The sequence below is a fragment of the Phacochoerus africanus genome, chromosome 8, assembly GCF_016906955.1.
Source record: "Phacochoerus africanus isolate WHEZ1 chromosome 8, ROS_Pafr_v1, whole genome shotgun sequence".
NCBI classification, from domain to species: Eukaryota; Metazoa; Chordata; class Mammalia; order Artiodactyla; family Suidae; genus Phacochoerus; species Phacochoerus africanus.
The window spans coordinates 61,752,520-61,777,026 of NC_062551.1; the positions used below are offsets into that span (position 1 = coordinate 61,752,520).

A 24,507-nucleotide genomic window follows, 5' to 3' on the forward strand; every position below is an offset into this window, starting at 1 on the left:
CCGCCCAGAGTGTCCGATGGCGGCCGCGGCGCTTTGGGACCCGCCTCGGGTAAATGCTCGACCTCCGGGCCCTCACCCCACCCACCCGTGCCTAAAAGCGCCAGTGCGGGTCGCCTGCTCACGTGCCTGCAGCCCAGGCCCCCGTGTCCAGGACAGTGAGGCCGTCATGGGTCGGGTTTTTTTTTCTGACAGATTTGTGGTGGCGCGTGGGAGAGGGTTACAGGTGGAGGGGGCCGGCAGGTGTAAGGACTTGGGGGTGCAAATGAGGCGGGAGGATTCGGGAACTCCGAGGTCTGCCTTAATGTGTTCAGGGAACAGAGAATGTGAGGCAGAGTCGCGCTCGGATGCCGGGCTGCCATTTTCAGGTGGCCCAGTCTCCTGTCTTTCCCATGGGAACAGAGGAAGGGAGCAAGACTCAGGACTGGAATGGCTCTCTGAGAAGTTGAGTGTCTTTTCTGTAGGTGATCTGTCCCATCTCTTATCAGGCTCCCTGTGACTGCAGTGTGGAGAACTGAATGGGAGGTGTGAGGAAGGAGTTAGGAAGAACAGAGAGAAAGCTACTGCTATAGTCCCGATGAGTGTGGTGGCCTTGGAGGTGGTAGAAATGGTTGGATTCTGGATCTTCTTTCTTTCTTTTCTTTTTTTTTTTAAAGTAAATCTGCTCTGATTTTCTGATTTGGAATGTGAGATACAAACGTAGAAGTCACGGGAGTTCCCATCGTGGCTCAGCGGTGACAAATCCGACTAGTATCCATGAAGATGGGGGTTCCGTCCCTGGCCTCGCTCTATGGGTTAAGTATCTGCTGTTGCTGTGAGCTGTGGTGTAGGTTGCAGACACGGCTGGGATCCTGCGTGGCTGTGGCTGTGGCATAGGCCGGTGGCTACAGCTCTGATTGGACCCCTAGCCTGGGAACCTCCATATGCCTCGTACTTGCTTCTAAAACGCAAAAAAAAAAAAAAAGACAAGTAAATAAATAAACTTTTTTTTTGTCTTTTTAGGGCCGCACTCACAACATATGGAGGTTCCCAGGATGGGGGTCAAATCAGAGTTACAGCTGCTGGCCTGTGCCACAGCCACAGCAACGCAGGATCCAAGCTACATCTGCAACCTACACCATAGCTCCTGGCAACGCCAGAACCTTAACCCACGGAGCAAGGCCATGGATCAAACCTGAAACATGGTTCCTAGTTGGATTCGTTTCTGCCATGCCACACCGGGAACTCCAATAAATAAATGGAGCTTTTTTAAAAAAGGAAAAGGTACAAGTCATAGTTGATTGCAAGTTTTGGGGGTTTAGCAGTGAGAGGGATTGAAGTTCCATGAAATGGGATATGGAATTTGGTCATAACTATTAATTTTCAATCAGGGTATTAGGATTTTTTTTTTTGACCATAGTGTATGAGATGTTTCAGAGAACTAATGAGTAGAGATATTAAGTGGGCAGCTGGGCACACAGGTCTAGGTCTCTGGGAGGGGTTTCAGTATAGAGACATCTGCAGAAGGTGGGGAAACTGAGTGTCTTAGCTTGGACAGCTAAAACAAAACACTTTGCTTTCTTACAGTTCTAGAAGCTGAGGAGTCCAAAACAAAGTGCTGGCAGATTGGATTCCTAGACAGGGAGTCTCTTCCTGCCTTGCAGTTGGTTCCCTTTTTACTGCATCCTCGCCTAGCTTTTTCTTGGTACAGGCAGGTGGAGGGAACAAGACACATCTGTCTTCCTCTTCGTGTAAAGTGTCCCTTCTCATGACCTCATCTGAACCTGGCTACTTCCCAAAGGCCCTACCTCCAGATACCATCACATTGAGGATTCAGGCTTCAATGTGTCCATTTTGGGAGGCTGCATACGTTGAGTCCATGACACTGTGAGTCACATTTAGTGGCAATGATCTTGGTCATGATGATGTTGCTAATAGCCCAGGGAGAGAAGAGGGGGCTTTGAGGGCTTGGCCTCCTGCTTAGGTGGAGGATGAGACATCACAAACCGCAGGTGAAGGAGATACGTGGCCATGGGAGCGGTGTGGGAGGGAGGGTGGCGGCAGGTGATGTAGGCTTCTCAGGGCTGAGTACATTAGGCAGAAGTAGAGACATAGGGATAATGGAGTCAAGAGAACAGTGAGGCCAGGAGTACTGCTTATTCACTGCATGGTGGGCTCCTTAGGATATTGTTGTGACCTTGTGTGTCTAGGAAGTTGCAGTCATGTTGGTGGGTTAGTTAGGGGACACGTGGTCATCTGGGAGAGTCACCGGCCTGGGGCAGAAAGCCTCTGGGACTGGACTTTGTCTTTTTTTTTTTTTTTTTTTTTTTTGCTATTTCTTGGGCTGCTCCTGCGGCATGTGGAGGTTCCCAGGCTAGGGGTCGAATTGGAGCTGTAGCCACCAGCCTACGCCAGAGCCACAGCAACGTGGGATCCGAGCCGTGTCTGCAACCTACACCACAGCTCACGGCAACGCCGGATCCTTAACCCACTGAGCAAGGGCAGGGACCGAACCCGCAACCTCATGGTTCCTAGTCGGATTCGTTAACCACTGCGCCACAACGGGAACTCCTGGGACTGTGTTTTGATGACGGTTAGGAAGAGAGAGGAAGTCTGTGATGGATGAGAGAGCACATCAAGCGTAGCCCAGGTGGAAGAGGATCGTGGGTATATGAGATCCACACGTGGTTCTGAGGGGCTGAGGTTGAAACAAGGAACAGAGTCGGACAGGACTGCCGGTGGCCGTGGGGACCACTGGGGTTCTGAATGGTATTGAATTTACCAGGTGCTCTCCATATGCCATGTGTTCTACAACGTGGACCAAGGACAAGTAGATAGCTCCGTTGCAGGGAGGGACAGAGATGGGGACTGTGAGAGAGGAAGGTTGTAAAAATGATGTCCACGTGGAAAGGGAATGTGAGCTGATATCCTGCAGGCCCTGGCGTTGAGGACATGAGGGTGAAATGTTAGTCCACACCCTTGGCTGTATCTCAGAGGCATGAGCTGGGGCATCCTCAGAGAATTGCCTGGTAAGAGAGAGTCCTTTTCTGCACTCCAGGCCCAGAGCTTAGGTATCATCTGTCTGCCCATTGCCTGTTGCCACGGGTGGACAGAGTAATCAAAGGGACCATGAGAAGAGTACACATCACTGTTACCAGGATCTGGACTCTCCTCTGAGATGGGGAAATGGGGAGGTGGGTGAGCAGTGGATGGGTGGATGACCTTGGGGTCCTATGAGAGAAGTTGATCATGGCATGAACTGTCCTCATCATGGCAGGCATGTGTCACCTTTGAAGACGTGGCCATTTACTTCTCCCAGGAGGAGTGGGGGCTCCTTGATGAGGCTCAGAGATGCCTGTACCGTGATGTGATGCTGGAGACCTTGGCACTTACAACATCCCTGGGTAAGGTCTTCATATTCTTCTCAGGGTCCTTAGCCGGTCTGTCTTTCCCCATCCAAGAGGCAGCTCTGTCCATTGCACAGCTTGACCGTGGCCCTGGCTGGCGTCCCCACTTGCCTGGCCTCAGTGCTGTGGGTGCCAGTGCTGAGCTGTGTACTCTGCCCTAAGCACTGTGCTTCTCAAGCAGCCCTATCACCTGCTGCCCCGAGGCACGCAGGAAAGCGTCTGGGAGTTAGTCTGGCCGTCATCCTAGTAGACCTGGCATTTCTTGGTCTCTCCTTAGCTGGATGACTGTGTCCAGATGTGTGGCACTTGTGCTCCAGATTCTTTCTTTTTCTTCTTCTCTCTCTCTCTTTTTTTTTTTAATTGGAGACATACTTGGGAGTACTCTGGTGGCCTAGCAGTAAGTAATCTGGCATTGTTACTACTGTGATGTGGGTTCTATCCCTGGCCTGGGAACTTCCACATGCTGTGGGCACAGCCCTCAAAAATAAAATAAACTTGAGATATGAGTGACCTATGACATATTAGTTTCAGGTGTATAACATAGTGATTTGGTATTTGTATATATTGCAAAATGCACACAACAGTGAGTCAGTGAGTCCAGTTAACAGTTAACACCCATTTCTTTCTTTCTTTCTTTCTTTTTTTTTTTTGTCTTTTTGCCTTTCCTAGTGCTGCTCCCACGGCATGTGGAGGTTCCCAGGCTAGGGGGTCCATGTGGAGCTATAGTTGCCAGCCTACGCCAGAGCCACAGCAACACAGGATCCGAGCCACATCTGCAACCTACACCACAGCTCCCGGCAACGCCGGATCCTTAACCCACTGAGCAAGGCTGAACGCGCAACCTCATGGTTCCTAGTTGGATTTTTTAACCACTGAGCCACGATGGGAACTCCTACACCCATTTCCATACAGCCTTAGAACTTTTTTTTTTTCCTCCCTTCTGATGAGAAGTTTTTCTTGTTTTGTTTTTTTGCCTTTTCTAGGGCCGCTCCCACAGCATATGGAGGTTCCCAGGCTAGGGGTCTAATCGGAGCTGTAGCTGCCAGCCTATGCCAGAGCCACAGCAATGTGGGATCTGAGCCGTGTCTGCAGCCTACACCACAGCTCACGACAAAGCCGGATCCTTAACCCACTGAGCGAGGACAGGGACCGAACCCGAAACCTCATGGTTCCTAGTCGGATTCGTTAACCACTGCGCCACGACGGGAACTCCTGAGGCTCTGTTTAAATGATACCAGGAAACTGCCTTGTGTCTACCAGTGTTTTGGTGCAGATTAAGAACCTCGCTAGTATCCATGAGGATGCAAGTTCGATCCCTGGCCTTGCTCAGTGTGTTGAGGATCTGGTATTGGTGCAGGCTGCAGTGTAGGTCGCAGATGCAGCTTAGATCTGGACTGATTGTGGCTGTGGCGTAGACTGGCAGTTGCAGCTTGGATTCGACCCCGAGCCTGGGAGCTTCCATAGGGCTAACTTTGGGTGCAACCCTTTAAAAAAAAAAAAAAAGGTATGTTTACACTATACTGTAGTGGATTAAGTGTGCAATGGAATTATCCTAAAAATCAGTATAGCTACCTTAATTAAAAAGTACTTTTTTTGGAGTTCCCGTCGTGGCTCAGTGGTTAACGAATTCCACTAGGAACCCTGAGGTTGCGGGTTCAGTCCCTGGCCTTGCTCAGTGGGTTAAGGATCCGGCGCTCCCATGAGCTGTGGTGTAGGTTGAAGATGCAGCTTGGATCCCACATTGCTGTGCCTCTGGCATAGGCCAGTGGCTACAGCTCCTATTAGATCCCTAGCCTGGGAACCTCTATATGCCGTGGGTGCGGCCCTAGAAAAGATCAAAATTAAAAAAGGTACTTTTTTTGCTAAAAAATTTTAACCATTCCATTGTCCGGGTTTCAGTGATTCATAGCAGTTACATCAAAGATCACTGATCATAGGTCACCATAACAAATACAGTAATAATGGAAAAGTTTGAAGCATTGTGAGAATTATCAGAAGGTAACACAACAACACAAAGTGAGCAAATGCTGTTGGGAAGATGGCACTGACAGACTTGCTGGACACAGGGTTGCCACAAACCTTCAGTTCGTAAAAAACACAGTATCTGCAAAACCCAGTAATAAGGCCAAGTGTTGGAGTTCCCTTGTGGCACAGCCGGCTAAGGATCCAGGGTCAATGAAGTGGCTCAGGTCGCTGCTGTGGCATGAGTTCTTTCCCTGGCTCAGGAACTTCCATATGCCACGAGCGTAGCCAAAATGAAAAACAAATAAACCCATTTAAAAAATAAATAGAGCCAAATGCTATAGTATGGTGTATGCTGTAAGGTGTTTTGTGGTAGCTACATATTCTTTTTTTTTTTTTCCCTGGTTTTTAGGGCCACACCCACTGCATCTACAAGTGCCCAGGCTAGGGATTGATTGGCGCTACAGCTGCTGGGCTAGGCCACAACCACAGCAACACGGGATCAGAGCCACGTCTGTGACCTAAACCACAGCTCAGGGCAACACCAGATCCTTAACCCACTGAGTGAGGCCAGGGATCAAATGCACATCCTCACTAGTTGGATTCGTTTTTGCTGCGCCACAACAGGAACTCCTCTTGAGGTTTTTATTTTTTCTATTATATTTGATTTACAATGTTCTGTCAATTTCTGCTGTATAGCAAAGTGACCCAGTAATATATATGTATACATATATATATATTCTTTTTCTCACATTATCCTCCGTCATGTTCCATCACAAGGGACTAGATATTGGTCCCTGTGCTATGCAGCAGGATATTGCTTATCCACTCCAAATGCAATAGTTCGCATCTACTAACCCCAGACTACCCAGTCCAAGCCAATCCCTCCCCTTCCCACACAGTTCTCCAAGTACATGAGGTTGTTTCTTTATGGACAGGTTCATTTGTGCCATATATTAGATTCCAGATATAAGTGATTATCATATGGTATTTGCCTTTCTCTTTCTGACTTACTTCACTTAGTATGAGAGTCTGGTTCCATCCATGTTGCTGCAAGTGGCATTATTTTGTTCTTTTTTATGGCTGGAGTAGTGTTCCACTGTGTATATATACCACATCTTCTTAATCCAGTCACCTTTCAGTGGACATTTAGGTTGTTTCCAAGGTCGTTTCCATGTCTTGCCTATTGTGAATAGCGCTGCAATGAACATAGGGGGTGCATGTATCTTTTTTGAATAAAAGTTTTGTCTGGGTTTATACCCAGAAGTGAGATTGCTGGGTCATATGGTGGTTCTGTATTTAGTTTTTTGAGGTACCTCCATGCTGTTTTCCATAGTGGTTGTACCAATTTACATTCCCACCAACAGTGAAGGAGGGTACCCTTTTCTCCACACTCTCTCCAGCATTTGTTATTTGTTGACTTGTTAATCAGCCATTCCGATCAGTGTGAGGTGGTACCTCATTGTGGTTTTGATTTGCATTTCTGTAATAATTAGGGATGTTGGGCATTTTTTCATGCGCCTACTGGCCATCTGTATATCTTTGGAGAAATGTCTACTCAGGTCTTCTGCTCATTTTTCAATTGGGTTGTTGGTTTTTTTGCTGTTGAGTTGTATAAGTTGTTTGTATATTTTGAAGATTAAGCCCTTGTCAGTTGCCTCACTTGAAACTATTTCCTCCCATTCCATAGGTTGTCTTTTTTTTTTTTTTTTTAACGGTTTCCTTTGCTGTGCAAAAGCTTGTCAGTTTGATTAGGTCCCATTGGTTTATTTTTGTTTTTATTTCTGTTGCCTTGGAAGACTGACCTAAGAAAACATTTGCACAGTTGATGTCACAGAATGTTGTGCCTATGTTATCTTCTAGGAGTCTTATGGTGTCTTGTCTTATGTTTAAGTCTTTAAGCCATTTTGAGTTAATTTTTGTGCATAATGTGAGGGTGTATTATAGTTTTATTGATTTACATGCAGCTGTCCAGTTTTCCCAGCACCACTTGCTGAAGAGACTGTTTTTTGCCGATTTTATATTCTTGCCTCCTTTTTCAAAGATTTATTGACCATAGGTCTCTGGATTTATTTCTGGCTTCTCTGTTCTGTTCCATTGGTCTGTATGTCTGTTTTGGTACCAGTACCACACTGTCTTGATTACTGTAGCTTTGTAATATTGTCTGAAGTCTGGGAGAGTTAGGCCTCCTTCTTGGTTTTTTCCCCTTCAGGATTGCTTGGCAATTCTGGGTCTTTTATGGTTCCATATAAATTTTTGGATTGTTTGTTCTAGTTCTGTGAAAAATGTCCTGGGTAATTTGATGGGGATTACATTGAATCTGTAGATTGCTTTGGGTGTATGGCCTTTTTTTTTTGGTCTTTTTTGCCAATTCTTGGGCTGTTCCCACAGCATATGGAGGTTCCCAGGCTAGGGGTCAAATTGGAGCTGTAGCCGCTGGCCTATGCCAGAGCCACAGCAACCCAGGATTCGAGCCACATCTGCAACGTACACCATAGCTTATGGCAATGCTGGATCCTTAACCCACTGAGCAAGGCCAGGGATCGAACCCGCAACCTCATGGTTCCTAGTCGGATTCGTTAACCACTGAGCCATTTTAACAATATGAATTCTTCCAATCCAGGAGCATGGAATATCTTTCCATTTCTTTGAATCCTCTTTAATTTCCTCGATTAATGTTTTATAGTTCTCAGCATATGTCTTTTTTTTTTTTTTTTTTTTTTTTTTTTGCTGTTTCTTGGGCCGCCCTGGTGACATATGGAGGTTCCAAGGCTAGGGGTCCAATTGGAGCTGTAGCCACCGGCCCATGCCAGAGCCACCACAACTCAGGATCCAAGCCGTGTCTGCAACCTACACCACAGCTCACGGCAACGCCGAATCCTTAACCCACTGAGCAAGGCCAGGGATGGAACCTTTGTCCTCACAGATCCTAGTCGGATTCGTTAACCACTGTGCTACGACAGGAACTCCATCAGCATATAAGTCTTTAACCTCCTTGGTCAGGTTTATTCCGAGGTATTTCATTTTGGGGGGTGTGATTTTTAAAAGGAAGTATAGGAGTTCTCATTGTGGCGCAGTGGTTAACGAATCCGACTAGGAACCATGAGGTTTCGGGTTTGATTCCTGGCCTTGCTCAGTGGGTTAAGGATCCAGCATTGCCGGAAGCTATGGTGTAGGCCACAGACGCGGCTTGGATCCCATGTTGCTGTGGCTGTGGTGTAGGCCAGCGGCTACAGCTCCGATTGGATCCCTAGCCTGGGAACCTCCATATGCTGTGGGGAACGGCCCTAGAAAAGGCAAAAAGACAAAATAATAATAATAATAAATAAAAGGAATTATTTTTTATATTCCTTGTCTAAAATTTCATTGTCAGTATACAGAAGTGCAACTGGTTTCTGAATATTAATCTTGGATTCTGCTGCTTTGCTGAATTCATAGATCAGTTCAAATAGTTTTTGTTTGGAGTCCTTAGGGTTTTCTATATATAGTATCATGTCATCTGCATAGAGTGACAGTTTTACCTCTTCTCTTTCAGTTTGGATACCTTTTATTTATTTTGTTTGTCTGATTGCTGTGGCTAGGCCTTCCAATACTGTGTTGAATAAAAGCGGTGAGAGTGGGCATCCTTGTCTTGTTCCAGATTTTAGTGGGAAGGCTTTCAGCTTTTCTCTGTTGAGTATTATATTGGTTGTAGGTTTGTCATAAATGACTTTTGTTAAAATATGTTCCCTCTATACCCACTTTAGTAGAGTTTTTATCATGAGTGGTTATTGGATTTTGTCAAATGCTTTTTCTGCATCTATTGAGACGATCATGTGGTTTTTTTCTTTTGTTAATGTGGTGTATGACGTTAATTGATTTGTGTATGTTGAACCATCCTTGTGAACTTGGTTGGGATGAATCCCACTTGGTCGTGGTGTATGATCTTTTTTATATGTTGTTGGATTCAGTGGGGTAAAGTTTTGCTGAGAATTTTTGTGTCTATATTCATCAATGATATTGGCCTGTAATTTTCTTTTTTGGTAGTATCTTTGTCTGGTTTTGGTATTAGGGTGATGGTGGCTTCATAGAATGTCTTTGGGAGTGTTCCTTCTTCTTCAACCTTTTGGAAAAGTTAAAGAAGAATGGGTATAAGTTCTTCATATGTTTGGTAGAATTCCCCTGTGAAGCCATCTGGTCCAGGACTTTTGTTTGTAGGGAATGTTTTTATTATATATTTCAACTTCATTTCTTTTCTTTTCTTTTTTTTTTTTCTTTTTTTAGGGCCACACCCTCAGCATATGGAGATCACCAGGCTAGGGGTCTAATCAGAGCTGTAACTGCCAACCTACAGCACAGCCACAGCAACACCAGATATGAGCTATGTCTGTAACACTGGATCCTTGACTCGAGAGGCCAGGGATTGAACCTGAAACCTCATGGTTCCTAGGTGGATTCGTTTCCACAGCACCATGATGGGAACTCCTCAACTTCATTTCTAGTGATTGGGCTGTTCAGTTGATCTCTTTCGGCAGGCTGTAAGTCTCTAGAAAGTTGTCTATTTCTTCTAGGTTGTCCAATTTGATGGCATATAATTGTTCCTAGTATTCTCTTATGGTTTTTTTGTATTTCTGCAGTATCTGTTGAGATTTTTCCTTTCTCATTTCCTATTTTGTTTATCTGAGTTCTTTCTGTCCTCTTCTTGGAGAATCTGATCAGAGATTTGACAATTTTGTTGTCACTATGAACTTCTCTCTAAGCACTGCAGTATCCCATAGATTTTGAATGGTTGTGTTTTCATTATCGTTTGTCTTGAGGTGTTTTTTAATTTCCTTTTTGATTGGGTCATTGACCCATTGGTTTTTTTAGTAGCATGTTGCTTAGTCTCCATGTAGTCAGTTTTTTTATCATTTCTTGTGGTTGATTTCTGCTTTCATACCATTGTGGTCAAAGAAGATACTTGAAATAATTTCTGTACTCTTAAATTTGTTGAGGTTAATTTTGTGCCCCAATATGTGGTCAGTCCTGGAGAGTGTTCCATGTGCACTTGAAAAGAATGTATATTCTAATTTCTTGGAAGTAATGTCCTGAAAATGTAAATTAAGTCTAACAGTTCTATTGTGTCATTTAGGATCTCTGTTACCTTATTGATTTTCTGTCTAGAGGATCTGTCCGTTGATGTGAGTGGGGTGTTAAAAGTCTCCAACTATTAATTGTATTCCCATCAATTTGTCCTTTTATGTTTGTTAGTATCTGTTGTATTTATCTGGATGCTCCTATATTAGGGGCATATATATTGATAATTGTAATATCCTCTTCTTGAATGAATCCTTTTATCATTAAATAGTGCCCTTTTTAATATTTTATTTATTTATTTATCGATTTATTTTGCTTTTCAGGACTGCACCCACAGAATATGGTGGTTCCCAGGCCAGGGGTCCAATCAGAGCTACAGCTGCCAGCCTACACCACAGCAACACAGGATCCAAGGCACGTCTGTGACCTACACCACAACTCACGGCAACACCAGATCCTTAGCCCACTGAGCGAGGCCAGGGATGGAACCTGCATCCTCATGGTTCCTAGTCAGATTCATTTCTGCTGCACCACGAATCCGACTAGGGAACTTCATAAATAGTTTATGGAAACTCCATAAATAGTGTCCTTCTTTTTCTTTATGGCCTTCATTTTGTCTGATGTATTTCAACTCCTGCTTTCTTGTCTTCTCCATTAGTGTGAAATATCTTTTTCCATCCCCTCACTTTTAATTTATATGTGTCCTTTGCCCTAAGGTGAGTCTCTTGTAGGCAGCATATTGTAGGCTCTTGTTTTTTAATCCAGTCTGCCACTCTATGTGTTTTGATTGGAGTGTTCAGTCCATTGACATTAAGGTAATTATTGATAAATATGTATTTATTGTCAGTTGATTCTATGTTCCTCCTTTATTCCTTTATTTTTTTTGGTTGGAAATTTCCCTTTGTTTATGCTGTGTCCTCTTTTTAGTTTTTGTGAATATGCAATGTTTGGTTTTGACTTGTGGTTGCCCTGTTTTTCAGATATGCTAACCTCTTCCTATATCTGCTTGCTTTAGCTTGATAGTCTTATAGACTCAAACACATTCTAAAAGTCAAGATTTCTATCCCCACATTTTATGATTTTGAAGTCCTTTCTTTTTTTTTGGTCTTTTTAGGGCCACACCCATGGCATGTAGAGGTTCCCAGGCTAGGGGTCAAATCAGAGCTACGGCTGCTGGCCTACACCACAGCCGGAGCAACATGGGATCCTTAACCCACTGAGCGAGGCTAGGGATCGAACCCACAACCTCATGGTTCCTAGTCGGATTCGTTTTCGATGTACCATGATGGGAACTCCTGAAGTCCTTTTTTTAATATCTTCATGTTTGTCCTTTTGCTCTTTGTGTTTATCGTTGCTTTTACAATAGTGGGGTTTTTTTTTTTTTCTTTTACATATGTATATTGGCTTATTTAAGTGCTTGCTTTCCAATTGTGATTTCCTCCATCCTATTTCTCCTTTCTTCTTTTTTATTTAGAGGAGCCTTTTCAGCATTTCTTTTAGAAAGGGTTTAGTATTGATGTACTCTTTTTTTTTTTTGTCTTTTTGCCATTTCTTGGGCCACTCTCACAGCATATGGAGGTTCCCAGGCTAGGGGTCTAATCGGAGCTGTAGCCGCCATCCTATGCCAGAGCCACAGCAACGTGGGATCTGAGCCACATCTGCAATCTACACCACAGCTCACGGCAACGCCGGATCCTTAACCCACTGAGCAAGGCCAGGGATCGAACCTGCAGCCTCATGGTTCCTAGTTGGATTCGTTAACCACTGCGCCACGACGGGAACTCCTTCTCCTTCTATTTTAAATGATATTCTTGCTGGGTAGAATATTCTGGGCTGAGATTTTTCCCTTTTAGAATGTTGAACATATCTTGCTACTCTTTTCTGGCCTGTTGTGTTTCTGTGGAGAAACCAGCTTTATGGGGGGGTTCCCTTATAATTAAGTCTTTGTTTTTCTCTTGCTACCTTTAGAATCCTCTTTAACTTCTGCCATTTCTGTTATAGTATGTCTTCGTGTGGGCCTGTTTGGGTTCAAATTATTTGGGGCCCTCTGTGCTTCTTGTACCTTGAAATCTGTTTCCTTTAGATTTGGAAAGTTTTCAACCATAATTCCTTTATTTTTTTTTTTACTTTTATTTGCATTTATTTTTGCGAAATTTATTTCCACGCCATAAGTTTTTGCTTCTTCAGTTTCTTTGGGATATCTTTTTCTTCTGTGCAACCTCTTCTTCTGTTTTAGGAACAGTCTGCCCTTTTTCAGTAAGGACCATTTCAGTGTGGCAGGGAGATCCCATGTAAGGGTTGATCCGACCATGCACTTTGTAAGTTCTGTGCTGCATCTTGGGGGCTTTGTTCACGTGGATGTGTTCAACGACCAGAGAATTTACATATAAGCCTTTAAGTTCAGCATTACTCTCTGCATTTTTAAGCATGTGCAATAAAAATCCAGCACTCTTTTTGGGCCACTGACCCTGTGTCCAGCTGCACTGTTTGGCCTGGGCACACCTACCAACTCTACCATCGTAACAACAGACTGGCACACATTGCTTCTGTAGAGGGACATCCTTCAGATCCTTGGTGGCTTATCAAAAATGCATACCCTTAATGGCCTGGGCAGTTTCACGAGTGTTCTTAAAAGAGCACATGAAGATTTGAACCTCTTGATTTGCATGATTTTGTGGGGGTTTTTGGGTGGAGTTAATAGCAAACCATTTTTAGAGGTCACCTCAGGCCGTTTACTGGAAAAGCCATGATTTCTTCAAATATATTTTCAATCCCCTTCTCTTTTTCTTCTCTGTCTGGAATCCCTATTGTGTGTAGATTGGCCCACATAGTATTATCCCATAGATCTCATATTGCTTTCATGTTTTGTCATTTGGTTTTCTGTCTGCTGTCCTGATTGGGTGATTTTCATTATTCTATGTTCCAAGTCACTGATTTGTTCCTCTGCACTATTCATTCTGCTCTTTAGAGCTTTTGTGTGTATGTGTGTCTTTTTAGGGCCACACCTGTGGCATGTGGAGGTTTCCGGGCTAGGGGTCGAATTGGAGCTACAGCTGCAGGCCTGTGCCACAGCCACGGTAATACCAGATCCGAACCACATCTGTGACCTACACCACAGCTCATGGCAAATGCCGGATCCTTAACCCACTGAGCGAGGCCAGGGATCGAACCCCCAACCTCATGGTTCCTAGTCGGGTTTGTTTCTGCTGCGCCAAGATGGGAACTCCTCTTTAGTGCCTTTAACTCAGCTTGTATCTCTGCAAATGAATTTTCGAATTTTTCTTGGTTCCCCCTTGTATTTTCTAGTTCCTTTCTGAAGTTACCTACTTTACTGTTTGTACCCACTCTTAATTCCTTCATATTCTCCTTAATCCCTGCAGTATTTTCACTGTCCCCTTTTTGAACTTTGTGTCTGTTAGAATGCAGAGATCTGTTTCATTGTTTGCTTCTTCAGGTGAATGCTCTTCTTTTAAATGGGAAGGGTTCTTGAGCATCTTTATTTTGCTTATATTTTTCTTATTCTGTGAGTTCAGGAAAAACTACAGTAGTCTTTGAGGGCTATTTATATGCGTGAGCACCCCTGGGTATTTTGTGAGAGCTTACTTTTTATTTTTAAGGTGCCGTGTGTGCTTCCAGGGAGATGGAGGCAATGGCCATGGCTAGTAGCTAGTGCCTGGTTTCTGGGCCCTTGACAATAGCAAGGACCTATGGAAAGGTGGTGCAGGCTGCTCTAGTTGCCTGCACCCTGGCAAGTGACAGTCGCAGGACCCTGCCAAGTGTAGGTGGTGCCTAGAGCATTGGGCATTGGCAGCAGCAGGGCAGGTGCGTTCCCAGGGGAATGAGATCAACAATGGGTGGTGCTGCGTTGCAGTGCCATTTTCTTTACCAACCTCTGAGGTACCTGGGGCTGCAGGTCGTACCTGTTCACAGATCCCTAGTGGTGGCTGGCCAGGCCTACCTCTTGTGTCTGAGATTACTGCTGTGGTTTGCCCCTGCTGCCTGTAGACCATGCCAGGGGTGCCTTGTGCTTAGCCCCCCACCTAGCCCACACAAGAGGGCCCTGTTGTCCATAGCCTTTGCATGTGGTACCTCACCCTTTAAGAGTGTGGGCAGGGAAAGATACTCCTATGGCTGTCTGCCCCTCCTCCTCTTTGCCCTCCAACAGTGGTGCCTTGCTTCTCTTCAGGCCCAGACCTCCTCCTGGGTTCCCTCAGCTGTGGTGCTTGGCTTTCCATTCTGTGGTGCACAACTCCATAGCCCCTCAGGCTATCTGCACACAGCCAACCCTAGTCCTCACCCTGAAACTGACCTCTATATCCTGAGTGTCAGTGCCCAGACCCGACCCAAGCATCTCAGGCCGTGCTGTCCAGGGCAGTGGTGCAGATGATCTATATAGCTCTCATTCTGCTTTTCCTCTTCAGTTCAGCTTCTGCACTTTTATCCTCGATTTTAAGGTCCGACTGTCTGGACTGATCTCACTGTCAGTTAGGTGGCTTCCCAGGGTATGGGTTCTTTTCCTCTTTAACAGCTCCCTCTCAGGAGGGATTCTTTTTCTCTCTCTCAATTCCTTTTCTCTCTCTCTTTTTTTTCCCCTTTTGCTCTACCCAGTTATGTGGAGAGTTTCTTGCCCTTTTTCCTTTTTGGAGGTTTAAGGTCTTCTGCCAGTGTTCACTAGATGTTCTGTGCAAACCATTCTACATGAAGTTTTTTTTTTTTTTTAATGCATTTGTGGGAGAAGGTGAGAACCACATCTTACTCTTCCACTATCTTGATCCTTCTCCACATATTCTTAAATAGTTCTTGAATACCAGCCACTCAGTTCCACCTGTATTTCCCTAGGCCTGGACTTCGCCATCCTTCTGCATAGTATGTACATGTTTCTTGCTGACAGCTGTTCGCAGAGGGCCGAGTCAGTGATTCTGCCTCTCCTCTTCGTGTGGCATCTTATATTTGTTTTCTTTGTCCTGGAAAGTTACCCCTCTTTCTCAAGTGATCTTTAGAGGCTATACTGTAGAGCAGCCCTCCCTTCAAAATAATGCCTCATCCTGAAAACATTCCCATGGATTCATTTTCTGGTTTGAATGTATGTGTATGACACACATGTTTGTGGGACTTCCTCTCCCACTAAAGTTAACATGCACTTTACTAGCATTCCTCTGCTTTCAGATTGTTGGTGTGGAGCACAGGGTGAGGAGGTACTTTCTGAGCAGAGCATTTCTGTGGGAGTGTCACAGGTCAAGACTTCTCAGTCAGTTTCATCGACCCAGAAGACTCACCCCTGTGAGAAGTGTGTCTCAATTTTGAAAGACATTTTGCAGCTGACTGAGCTCCAAGCAACATATCCTGGGCAGAAATCATACTTTGGTGGGGGGTCCAGGGACTTCTGGTTAAATGAAAACCTTCACCAGTACCAAGAGCATAGCAGTGGAGAAAAAATCTTTAAAATGGACATGGACAGGGCCTCAGTTGTGATGGGCTGCAGATTCTATATGTCAAGAAAGCCCCTTCCCTGTGGGGAGGTTGGAAAGGACTTTCTAGTTACCTTGGGCCTTCTTCAGCACCAGGCCACTCCCAACGGTGAGAAGCCACACAGCAACATTGAGTGTGGGGAGCCCTTAAACAGTGGAAAAAACCTTAGCAAGTGGATTGAGAGCAGGAAAATTTTTGGCAACACTCACACACTTCACCACCAGAGAGTCTGCACTGGAAAAGGTCTTGATGAGTGTAGCAAATGCAGATATGGATTTGTTCAGCACCAACAAATTCACATTGGAAAAAGGCCTTACGGGTGTAGTGAATGTGGGAAATTCTTTAGCCGCAAAACCCACCTCATTCGACACTGGAGAGTTCACACTGGAGCAAAGCCTTATGAGTGTGGTGAATGTTGGAGATCTTTTAGCCAGAAATCTGATCTCATTCAACACCAAAGAGTTCACACTGGAGAACGGCCTTATGCGTGCTCTGAATGTGGGAAATCTTTTATCCAGAAATCCATCCTCATCAAACACCAGAGAGTACATACTAATGAAAGGCCTTATAAGTGCAGTGAATGTGGGAAATCGTTTAGGCAAAGTTCTGGCCTCCTTCGACACAAGACTGTTCACACTAGAGCAAGGCCTTATGAATGCACTGAATGTGGGAAGTCATTTAGCTGTAAAAACCACCTCATTCGACACTGGAAAGTTCACAGTGGAGTTAGGCCTTATGAGTGCACTGAATGTGGGAAATCTTTTAGTGAGAAGTCTGTTCTTAATCAACACCAAAGAATTCATAGTAGAGAAAGGCCTTATGAGTGCAGTGGATGTGGGAAATCCTTTAGCCAGAAGTCTGTCCTCATTCAACACCAAAAAGTTCACACTGGAGAAAGGCCTTATGAATGTGGTAAATGTGAGAAATCCTTTAGCCGCAAAACCCACCTCATTCGACACGGGACAGTGCACACTGGAACAAGGCCTTATGAGTGCAGTGAATGTGGGAAATCCTTTACTCAGAGCTCTGGCCTTCTTCGACACAGGAGAGCTCACATGCAGGGAATGTAGGAAATTCTTCAGCTGCAAACATCAAAGAGTTCACACTGGGGAAAGGCCTTGTGTATGCAGGGAATGTGCCTTTCTCTTAGTATGATTGTGTTGGGGGAAAGGCTCTGTGAGAAACCCTCTTCCTGAATTGAATCTCATGTCCAAATATTCACAGACTGGGGATTGATTCACCATAAATTTTGCATTATGTGGGACATGTGTATAACCTGCCCAGGTACCTTGCCAGATAGATCTCTGCCAGTTTCATCCTACCTCTAGCATCTGGCAGGTCCTCAGTTGGCATCAGTCACTGCCGCAGTATGCTCAGTGCGTCTGGCCTCTCCTCTCCCATTTGTTGGGGGAAATTGTGTCCTGAGCCTTGCAGGCTCTTCATCTTTTCTCTGACAAGTTAGGGCACAGGGCTAACCCTGTGTTGCTCCAGAGAAGGTGGTCTGAGTTCTGCTACTAGCCTGTAGGGAACTAGCTTTTCCGGGGACACACTTGGTCTCAGGTAGTGCTTGTGGTGAAGAGTTCCAACTTCCAAGTCACCAAACCAGAAATTGCCTCTTGCACATTGCTCTGGCTTATGCAATAATAAAGGCCTTTTTGTTTAAACACCTTAATCTTGGAAATCTATTCACTGTGTGGAGTAGTTGGAAAGCACAATAGGACTGTCACCTTGAGGGGCAGATAACTTTTGTGGAGATCCAAACTTAGGGTGCCTCAGAGGGGACAGTTTGATGGCCTCATTTTGGCCTCCTGTGCATTATGGTCAAGACCTCCTCGGAAAGACTACTTTGTAGTCGTAGTTTTTTGCCTGGATGCCAGAGATCTGTGGGTTCAAAGGTCTTCATGAGGAAGGGGCAGTCCACACCTAGTGCTTCTGGAGACAGCATGGACTTGCTTTCTTGCTCAGGATAACACACAATGTCCAGCTATTGAGGGAAATCTTAACCCCAGGTTTTTCAACCAAGTCATATGCTCTGATACTCAGAATTCAGTAGACTAGTGTCTGTAGTTGTAAGATTTCAGGAGCAGGGGAGACCACAATTGGTACAGAAACATTGGTCAATAGAGAGTGGAGGAGACTGCAGCAAACTGTGGAGTGTTCCTGTTCTAAAGATGCAACCAGAGTTCTCATCATGGCACAGCAGAAATGAATCCAACTAGGAATCCAAGAGGTTGCGGGTTTGATCCCTGGCCTTGATCTGTGGGTTACAGATCCAGCATTGCCGTGAGCTGTGGTGTAGGTCGCAGATGTGCCTTGGATCTGGTGTTGCTGTGGCTGTGGGGTAAGCCAGCAGCTGCAGCTCCGGTTAGACCCCCTAGCCTGGGAACCTCCATATGCCTTGGGTGCGGCCCTAAAAAGACGAAAAACAAAAAAATAAAGATACACCCACGGCAGTTCCCATCATGGCACAGTGGAAACGAATCTGACTAGGAGCCATGAGGTTGTGGGTTTGATCCCTGGCCTTGCTCAGTGGGTTAAGGATCCAGCGTTGCTGTAGCTTTGGTATAGGCTGGCGGCTACAGCTCTGATTGGACCCCTAGCCTGGGAACCTCCATGTGCCATGGGTGAGGCCCTAAAAATGCAAAGAAAAAAATTTATTATTTTCTTCTAAACATTTTTCTTTTTTTTTTTAATTGTTATTTCCCCAATACCATCTTTTTTCCCTACTGTACAGTATGGTGACCCAGTTACACATACCTGTTTACATTCTTTTTTCTCACATCATCATGCTCCAAAAAAAAAAAAAAGAAAAAAAAAGATACACCCACAGATTTCTGGATGAGTGCATCCAGAAATCTCAGGCCCTCCAGGTAGGTATGTTTGTCTTGTGAAATCATTGGCAGGCAAAATAACAGTTGTGGGTATTCCTGTAACTTTCCTGCGCTATTCACCCCAAGGCCATTGCTATACAGACAGTGGAAGAAGGATGGAGAGATACATGGTCCAGGCGTGTGGTTTTTATAAACCAGCCAGCAGTTGTCTTCACTCTGCTGGAAATGGCCTTCATTGTTGGCCAGTATTTCCTGCCACTGAGAGGAGACTGTACCTCAAGGCACAAGGAGGGAGATAGTGGAGTCAATACATAGTTGTCAAATCTAATTTTCTGAAAAATGGGATACTTAGGAGTTTTTTGGGGTTTCTTTTGTCTTTTTAGGGCCTCACCCTTGCCACATTGAGGTTCCCAAGCTTAGGGGTCTAATCAGAGCAACAGCTGCTGGCCTACATCAGAGCTACAGCAATGCCAGATCCGAGCTGCATCTGCATCAGATCATGGCAACACCAAATCCTTAACCCACTGAGCGAGGCCAGGGATCAAAGCCTCAACCTTGGAGTTCCCCTCGTGGCTCAGTGGTTAACAAATCCGACTAGGAACTGTGAGGTTGCGGGTTCGATCCCTGGCCTTGCTCAGTGGGTTAAGGATCCAGCGTTGCCGTGAGCTGTGGTGTAGGTTGCAGACGTGGCTCAGATCCCGCGTTACTGTGGCTGTGGTGTAGGCCGGCGGCTACAGCTCTGATTTGACCCCTAGCCTGGGAACCTCCATATGCTGCAGGAGTGGCCCAAGAAATGGCAAAAAGACAAAAAAAAAAAAAACCCTCAACCTCGTGGTTCCTAGTTGGATTCGTTTCCACTGCACCACGTCGGGAACTCCAATACTTAGATTTTTATTATGAACCGTTCCTTAAACCTCTGTTAAGGTATAATGGGTATAGAATAAGTTGTACGTATTTAAAGTGTACAATTCGGTAAGTTTTCACATGTATACACTCATGAAACCATCATTATCAAGATAAATGGTCATATCTGTTACCTGCATGTTTTATTCATGCCCTTTTACAGTCCCTGCTCTCCCTGGCAATACAGCCATTTGTGCTCTTTTATGATATGTTGCATTTTCGAAAATTTTATGACTGATCAAAAAAGTATTTTTTCTAATTTCATTGATACTACATAATTCAAACTGAGATTCATTAATTGTGTTGTAATGAACATTCTTTTATCTCTTCCATTTATAATTGACTGTGTTCATCCATTATCTGTTTATGGGTATTTGGATTATTTCCAGTGTTTCGCTTTTGTAAAAGCTGATATGAACATTAGTTTACAATTGTTAATATGAATATGTTTCATTTTTCCTGTATAAATAACAGTATAGTGCTTGAGTCATAGGCTAGGTGAATATTTAACTTCTTAAGAAAATGCTACGAGTTCTCGTCCTGGCTCATCAGTAACCACTCTGACTAGTATCCACGAAGACATGGGTTCGATCCCTGGCCTTGCTCAGTGGGTTAACTATCTGGCATTTCTATGAGCTGTGTTGTGGCTCCCAGATGCACCTTGGAACTGGTGTTGCTATGGCTGTGGTGAAGGCTGGCAACTGCAGCTTGGATTTGACCCCTAGCCAGGGAACGTCCATGTGCCTCAGGTGCGGCCCTTAAAAAAAAAAAAAGAAATTGCCGACTGGATCTAAAATGCTTGTGTGTTTTTGTATTCCCACCAGCAGTGCGTGAACTTCCAATTTCTTCATACCCTTGTCAGTACCTGGTAAGGTCACTTTTTAATTTTACCCTTTTAGAATAAGTACATAGGGAGCTCCCATTGTGGCGCAGTGGAAACGGATCTGATTAGTATCCTTGGTGATGTGGCCTTGCTCAGTCGGTTAAGGATCCAGCGTTGCCAAGAACTGTGGTGTAGGTCGCAAATGCAGCTCGGATCCCGCATTGCTGTAGCTGTGGTGTAGCCTGGCAGCTGTAGCTCTGATTCAACCCCTACCCTGGGAACGTCCATGTGCCGTGGGTGTGGCCCTAAAAAGGCAAAATAAGTAAAATAAAATAAGAGTATAGTGGTAATTCACTGGTTTTATTTGCATTTCCCTAAGCATTTACAATGTTGAGCATTACTTCATGTGTTTGCCACCTGTATATCCTTAGTAAGATGCATATTCTTATCCTTTGATCTGTTCTTTTATATTTTGTGAATTTGACTATTTGCCTTTTAGATATAGTGAGATGAAGACGTTGGAATTTTACTAACTCTTCAGTGATGTGAGTGAGTGGTTTCTTTGATGCATGGAATAATTATTTTTGAATACTGGAGGAACCTTTTTGTTATTTTTTTCCTCCTTTCTTCTTAGTAATGCACACACTGTAATGGACACTTATTCCAAACACTTAAGCTTTACTGGCATTATTGACATTCTTCATCACTTTTTTAAGTGTAGACATTCAGTATATTGCATTCGACAGTGCTGTAAATCAAGCCCTGGTTTGTAATGTTTGCCCATTTCTTTGGTGTAAACACTCTACTGTGAACCATTTCAAGCTACCAACCTGATGTTACTGAACAGAGTTGGGAAGAGTTGGCAGTAGCACAGCATTCCATTTCCACCATCCTTATACAGTATCCACACCCTCAAGAAGACAGGTAATAGCAAAACATAGAAAAATGATTAGAGTGATGATGTTTGAGTATTGGTAACTTATAAGAGTTTAGTTATATGACTTATGTACATATTTAAAATATAAATTTTGGAGTTCCCATTGTGGCTCAGTGGGTACTAACCCAGCTAGTATCCATGAGGACACGAGTTCGATCCCTAGCCTCGCTCAGTGGGTTAAGGATCCATTGTTGCTGTGATCTGTGGCATAGGTCTCAGACTCGGCTTGGATCCTGGGTTACTGTGGCTGTGACATAGGCCAGCTGCTGCACCTGGGATTCAACCCCTAGCCTAGGAGCTTCCATATGCTGTAGATGCAGCCCTTTAAAAAAAAATAATACATTTTGATGTTTTGATGTCTAAAAGTTTCCTTGTGCCCTTTTCATTTTTGTTGGTATGTTTGTGTTTGTGATTGGGTTTTTTTTTTTGGAGGGGGGGTTGGCTGTGCCCATGACCAGGGATTGAACCCATGCCATGCCAGGGACCCGAGCCACAGCAGTGACAGTGCTGGATCCTTAACCTGCTAAGCCCTTTGGGAATTCCTTCATATACCCTTTTAAAATTCATCCTTTTCAACACATAAAATTTCCTTGTTTTCTTTTTATTTATCTTTATTATTTATTTATTTTTGTCTTTTGTGTGTTTAGGGCTGCACCTGAGGCGTATGGAAGTTCTCAGGCTAGAGATCGAATTGGAGCTGCAGTGGGTATGCCAGATCTGAGCCTCGTCTGCAACCTACACCTCACCTCATGGCAACTCAGTATCCTTAACCCACTGAACAGGGCCAGGAATCAAACCCATGTCCTCATGGATACTAGTCGAGTTTGTTACTGCTGAGCCACTCCATCTTGATAGCATTTTCATGGATGAGGAGTTACTTCTTCTCCTTTTTGTTTTTCCATTTTTGGCTGCCCTGTGGCATATGGAGCTCCTGGGCCAGGGATCAGATCCTCCAAGCTGCAGTTGCAACCTAAGCTGCAGCTGTGGCAACACTGAATCCCTAACCCTCTATGCCAGGCAGGGGACTGAATCTGGGTCCCAGTGCTCCCAAGATGCCACTGATCCCGGTGCACCACAGTGGGAGCTCTGAGGAGTTGCTTCTTATGAATGAGCAAAGAAAAGTGATTTCTTGAGATAGTATCTCCTCCTGATGAAGAGGATGTGAAGATTGTTGAAATGACAACGAAAGATTTGCAGTAGTATGTCAATTTAGGTGATAAAGCAGCAGCAGGGTTTGAGAGGACTGACTCCAGTTTTGAAAGAACTTTTACTGTGGGTAAAATGCTATTAAACAGCATTACATGCATCAGGAAAACAGGAAGTTTTTAAAACTTACCACACTGGGTATGTGTTTTGTTTGGTTGTTTTATCTGAGGGGACCATACTGTACTGTGGATGTCTTTAATAGTATGTTTCTTTAAAATAAGTCAGTGATATGCAGTTTCCTGGTGGCACAGCAGGTTCAGTATTCAGCGTTGTCACTGCTGTGGCCCAGGTATGATCCCTGGTTCCAAAACTGCATGCCAAATGAGCCTGGACAAAATAAACAAGCCAGTGATAAGCTTGAGACTGAAAACCTCTATATTCTTTCTCTTTTGTTTTCAGGTTCAGGGTTCCCTTTATTGTGTCTGCAGCATTAGCGCTATAGAAGAGTGGGTGGCCAATTTGAAGAACTTTAAACTTCATCCTGTATTTAGAAAAATAGAAGTTGTGTTAAGTGAAAAAAGTATTAAAGGTATGAAAATCGGAGTTCCCATCGTGGCACAGCGGAAACAAATCTGACTAGGAACCATGAGGTTGTGGGTTTGACCCCTAGCCTTGCTCAGTGGGTTAAGGATCCGGTGTTGCTGTGAGCTGTGGTGTAGGCCAGCAGCTGTAGCTCCGATAAGACCCCTAGCCCGGGACTCTCCATATGCCGCGTCAGTGCGGCCCTTAAAAGACCAAAAAAAAAAGACCAAAAAAAAAAAGTATTAAGATGTTGCAGGAGTTAGAGAACAAGAATGACCAAGAACCATAGATAGATTAAGCTCTAAATGTGACCCAGACACGTAACTAGGTTTAAAAGAGCTTTTTTTTTTTTTTTTCTTTTTAGGCCAACACCGGCAGCATATGGAGTTTCCCAGGCTAGAGGCTGAATTGAAGCTGTAGCCTCTGGCCTACAACACAGCCCCAGGGATGCCAGATCCAAGCTGTGTCTGCAACCTATACTACAGCTCATGGCAACACTGGATCCTTAATCCACTGAGCAAGGCCAGGGATCAAACCTTCATCCTCTTGGACACTATAGTCAGATTTGTTTCCACTGAGCCATGACAAGAACTCCTCTATTTTTTTTGCTTTTTAGGGTTGCACCCACAGCATGTGGAAGTTCCCAGGCTAGGGGTCAAATCAGAGCTACAGCTGCCAGCCTACACCACAGTCATAGCAAAGTGGGATCCGAGCTGAGTCTTTGACCTACACCACAGCTCACAGCAACACTGGATCCTTAATCAGCTGAGTGCTGCCAGCAACCTGCATCTTCATGGATACTAGCTGGATTCATTTCCGCTGTGCCAGAACGGGAACTCCGGGATTTTCTTATTGTCCTAAAGAAACAGTGTCCCTAACTTAGTCCTGAATTGTGCCTCTATGGTAAATACTTTTTTTTTTCTTTTTTGGCTGCCCCATGGCATATGGAGTTCCCTGGCCAAGGACAGATCTGAGGTGCAGTTGTGATCTACACTGCTGCTGTGGCCATGTCAGACCCTTTAATCCACTGTGCCAGGCAAGGGATGAACCCTGTGTCCTGGTGCTACAGACACTGCCAGTCCTATTGTGCCACAGTTGGGAATGCCTCTTTTTTTCTTTTTTCTTTCTGGCCACACCTGCAGTATGTGGAAGTTCCCAGACCAGGGATTGAACCCAAGCCACAGCAGTGACAGCACTGGACCCTTAACCACTAGGCCACCAGGGAACTCTTCCACAGTAGCTACTTTGATTAAGGAAATGAGATGGGACTTTAACTGCCCATGAATGACTGCAGTTCTTGAAAAGCCTATGCCTTTATGATTTGAATGAATTACTTTAGCATCTATCTATTTCTTTGCTTATTACTAAGTATTTTCCATAACTCTTATAAGAAACACATATACTTCTATATGGTTT

General features: G+C 44.5%; 1 protein-coding gene and 1 pseudogene across 1 annotated transcript in view; one reads left to right on the forward strand and one right to left on the reverse strand.

Moving 5' to 3' along the window:
• Positions 1-17,535, forward strand: part of LOC125133472 (zinc finger protein 530-like) — a 17,720-nt gene extending 185 nt beyond the window's left edge. Inside the window, exons 1-3 of the mRNA XM_047791614.1 lie at positions 1-49; positions 3,254-3,380; positions 15,567-17,535. The exon at positions 1-49 is cut by the window's left edge and continues 185 nt beyond it. Of these exons, the coding sequence (XP_047647570.1) occupies positions 17-49; positions 3,254-3,380; positions 15,567-16,939 (1,533 nt within the window). The 5' untranslated portion in view covers positions 1-16 and the 3' untranslated portion in view covers positions 16,940-17,535. The remainder of the gene's footprint in view (positions 50-3,253; positions 3,381-15,566) is intronic.
• On the reverse strand, positions 12,555-13,109 carry LOC125133475 (60S ribosomal protein L17-like; annotated as a pseudogene).
• Positions 17,536-24,507: the final 6,972 nt, after the last annotated feature.